General features: G+C 58.4%; 1 protein-coding gene across 1 annotated transcript; it reads left to right on the top strand.

The window, feature by feature from the left end:
* Positions 1–259: 259 nt before the first annotated feature.
* On the top strand, positions 260–3,829 carry EGR1 (early growth response 1). Its single transcript, XM_055302767.1, has 2 exons — positions 260–560; positions 1,268–3,829. The coding sequence occupies exons 1-2, from the start codon at positions 260–262 to the stop codon at positions 2,593–2,595; spliced, it is 1,629 nt and encodes a 542-aa protein (XP_055158742.1). The 3' UTR covers positions 2,596–3,829.
* The last annotated feature ends 238 nt before the right edge of the window (positions 3,830–4,067 follow it).

The raw sequence follows: 4,067 nt of genomic DNA, 5'->3' as shown, positions 1-4,067 counted from the left end.
CGCCGCCGCCGCCAGCCGCCGCCGCCGCCAGCTTCCGCCGCCGCAGGACCGGCCCCTGCCCCAGCCCCGGTAGCAGCGCCGCGTCCACACCTGCCGGCGGCGAGGGCGAGCCTGGAGGCCCCACCTGCCCTGGCCACAGTGTGCCCTGCCAGGGTCCCGCATGTGACCCGGCCAGGCCCCCGAGAGTGTGTCCCCCGCAGCCGCGGCTCCGGGCTGCGCCCACCCGCCCCACACTAGCTCTCCAGCCCGCCCGTCCGGGATGGCCGCGGCCAAGGCCGAGATGCAGCTGATGTCTCCGCTGCAGATCTCCGACCCGTTCGGCTCTTTTCCTCACTCGCCCACCATGGACAACTATCCCAAGCTGGAGGAGATGATGCTGCTGAGCAACGGGGCTCCCCAGTTCCTCGGTGCAGCCGGGGCCTCGGAGGGCAGCGGCGGTAGCAGCAGCAGCGGCAGCGGGGGCGGTGGAGGTGGAGGGGGCGGCAGCGGCGGCAGCAGCGGCAGCGCCTTCAACCCTCAGGGGGAGGCGGGCGAGCAGCCCTACGAGCACCTGACCGCAGGTAAGCGGTGGCCTACGCCGAGGATTAGCCCCTTCGCCACCAGCCCGGCGACCAGTCAGTCCTTCCCCCGCCGCCTGGCAGCGCCCCCCTTCACCGCAGCAGCGTTCCCGGACCTCTGGGGTGCAAGCGGGGCTTCCCTTTCCGTCCTCGGGGCCTGTGTTGGCGAGATACCTGCGGACGTCCGCCCTCGCCCTCGCCCTCGCCCTCGCCCCCCTCGCCCCCCTCGCCCCGAGCGGTGCGCGGACCAGCAGGCTTCTGTTTGGGGTGGAGAGCTCGGGCTGCGTGGGTGGGTGGAGGTGGGGGAGGGCTTGTTTTGAAGAGCAGGGCTGCGCCCCCTTTTCTCCAGACGGGCTGGCGTTTCCTGCCGCCTGCCCCGGGGGAGGGCGGTGGTGCGGGCCGGGGACGTCCTGGCAGCCCGGGGTCGGGGCGCTGGCGGGAATCCCTGCGTGGCGCAGCCGCCGCTGCGGAGCGCCGTGCGCTGCAGTGGAGGGGGATTCTCCGTGTTTGCGTCAGCTGTTGCCGAAATGGGCTCTGCCGCGGGAGCGGGGCCGGGAACACTGCAATCTGCCGCTATCAATTATTAACCAGCTCGCGAGCCCGTGGTGGCCAGCCTGACCTCTTGCCTGGCAGCTCGGGTCCTCCGCGGCCTCCGGGGATTGCTCTCCAGTGTAACCAGGCCTCCCTCCTCTCTCTCTCTCTCCCATCAGAGTCTTTTCCCGACATCTCTCTGAATAACGAGAAGGTTCTGGTGGAGACCAGTTACCCCAGCCAAACCACGCGGCTGCCGCCCATCACCTACACTGGCCGCTTCTCTCTGGAGCCTGCACCCAACAGCGGCAACACCTTGTGGCCAGAGCCCCTCTTCAGCCTGGTCAGCGGCCTCGTGAGCATGACCAACCCACCGGCCACCTCGTCTTCGGCGCCATCTCCAGCAGCCTCCTCCTCGTCCTCCGCCTCTCAGAGCCCACCCCTGAGCTGTGCCGTCCAGTCCAACGACAGCAGCCCCATTTACTCGGCCGCGCCGACCTTCCCCACGCCTAACAGTGACCTCTTCCCGGAGCCGCAGAGCCAGGCCTTCCCGGGCTCCACGGGCGCCGCGCTCCAGTACCCGCCTCCCACCTACCCTGCGGCCAAGGGTGGCTTCCAGGTCCCCATGATCCCTGACTACCTGTTTCCACAACAGCAGGGGGACCTGGGCCTGGGCACCCCCGACCAGAAGCCCTTCCAAGGCCTGGAGGCCCGTACCCAGCAGCCTTCGCTCACTCCGTTGTCTACCATCAAGGCCTTTGCCACGCAGTCGGGCTCCCAGGACTTGAAGGCCCTCAACACCACTTACCAGTCCCAGCTCATCAAACCCAGCCGCATGCGCAAGTACCCCAACCGGCCCAGCAAGACGCCCCCCCACGAACGCCCGTACGCCTGCCCGGTGGAGTCCTGCGACCGTCGCTTCTCCCGCTCCGATGAGCTCACGCGCCACATCCGCATCCACACTGGCCAGAAGCCCTTCCAGTGTCGCATCTGCATGCGCAACTTCAGCCGCAGTGACCATCTCACCACCCACATCCGCACCCACACGGGCGAGAAGCCCTTCGCCTGCGACATCTGTGGGAGAAAGTTTGCCAGGAGCGATGAGCGCAAGAGGCATACCAAGATCCACTTAAGGCAAAAGGACAAAAAAGCAGACAAAGGTGTTGTGGCCTCCTCAGCTGCCACCTCCCTCTCTTCCTACCCGTCCCAGGTGGCTACCTCCTACACGTCCCCCGTTACTACCTCTTATCCCTCCCCAGCCACCACCTCCTATCCGTCACCTGTACCCACCTCCTACTCCTCTCCCGGTTCCTCAACCTACCCATCCCCTGTGCACAGTGGCTTCCCCTCACCCTCAGTGGCCACCACATACTCTTCCGTCCCCCCTGCTTTCCCGGCCCAAGTCAGCAGCTTCCCTTCCTCGGCTGTCACCAACTCCTTCAGCGCCTCTGCAGGGCTTTCGGACATGACAACAACCTTTTCTCCCAGGACAATTGAAATCTGCTGAAGGGAAAGGAGAAACCAGGGAAAAGAGAAAGAAACACAAGAGACTTAAGAGACAGGAGGAGGAGATGGCCACAGGAGGGGGTTCCTCTAGGTGAGATGGAGGTTCTCAGAGCCAAATCCTCCCCCTCTACTCCACCCCAGGGCTGGTGTGGAAGGTCTGTTGGCCTGCAATCCTTTCTGCCCACTTGCCCTTCCTCTGCAGTTCCTACTGCCTGTGACTTCAGCTGCCTGAAACAGCCATGTCCAAGTTCTTCACCTCTATCCAAAGAACTTGATTTGCATGGATTTTGGATATATCATTTCAGTATCATCTCCATCGTATGCCTGACCCCCCTGCTCCCTTCGATGCTAGAAAATCAAGTTGGCAAAAATGGGGCTTGGGCTCCTCAGAGCCCAGCCCTGCACCCTTGTACAGTGTCTGTGCCATGGATTTTGTTTTTCTTGGGGTACTCTTGATGTGAAGATAATTTGCATATTCTATTGTATTTTTTGGAATTAGGTCCTCTGGGGGGGAAAAAAAAAAAAGAAAAGCCAAGCAAACCAACGGTGATCCTTTATTTTGTGATGATGCTGTGACAATTAAGTTTGAAGCTTTTTTTGAAACAGCAGTCCTTGGTATTAATCAGAGCATGTGTCAGAGTGACGTTCCGTTAACTTTTTGTAAATAGTGCCCGACTGTACTCTCACACGTGACAAAATATGGTTTGGTTTTTCTTCTTTTTTTTTTTTTGAAAGTGTTCTTTTTTTTCCGTCCTTTTGGTTTAAAAAGTTTCACGTCTTGGTGCCTTTTGTGTGATGCGCCTTGCTGACAGCTTGACATGTGCAATTGTGAGGGATGTGCTCACCTCTAGCCTTAAGGGGGGCAGGGAATGACGATCCGGGGGAGGCTTTGGGAGCAAAATAAGGAAGAGGGCTGAGCTAAGCCTCGGCTCTCCAGAATGTAAGAAAACAAAATTTAAAACAAAATCTGAACTCTCAAAAGTCTATTTTTTTAACTGAAAATGTAAATTTATAAATATATTCAGGAGTTGGAATGTTGTAGTTACCTACTGAGTAGGCGGCGATTTTTGTATGTTATGAACATGCAGTTCATTATTTTGTGGTTTTATTTTACTTTGTACTTGTGTTTGCTTAAACAAAGTGACTGTTTGGCTTATAAACACATTGAATGCGCTTTATTGCCCATGGGATATGTGGTGTATATCCTTCAGAAAAATTAAAAAGAAAATAAAATAGCTGCGGTTGGGTGCGTGTTTCCTGGGTTGGGGGCGGGGGCCCTTTTGCCATTTTTTTTTTTAAGATGATTTTATTTATTTATTAGAGTGCAATGGGGAGGGGCAGGGAAAGAGTCTTAGGCGGACTCCTCACAGAATCCCATGGAAAGATCCATGAGGGAGTTGGAGGTGGGGTGTGAGCTTGAGGCTCCATCTGACGATGGGAGATCAGGACCTGAGCTGAAACCAAGAGTCTGTC

This window comes from Nyctereutes procyonoides, unplaced genomic scaffold, assembly GCF_905146905.1.
Source record: "Nyctereutes procyonoides isolate TBG_1078 unplaced genomic scaffold, NYPRO_anot_genome, whole genome shotgun sequence".
NCBI classification, from domain to species: domain Eukaryota; kingdom Metazoa; phylum Chordata; class Mammalia; order Carnivora; family Canidae; genus Nyctereutes; species Nyctereutes procyonoides.
The sequence above is the reverse complement of the archived record's forward strand: the minus strand, read 5'-3'. Positions and strand labels throughout refer to the sequence as shown.

Excerpts from the sequence above, each read along its gene's own strand:
- EGR1 (XM_055302767.1), top strand. The coding sequence starts at position 260 with ATGGCCGCGGCCAAGGCCGAGATGCAGCTGATGTCTCCGCTGCAGATC. Across the intron at positions 561-1,267 it reads CTACGAGCACCTGACCGCAG|AGTCTTTTCCCGACATCTCT; the intron begins GTAAGCGGTGGC and ends CTCTCCCATCAG.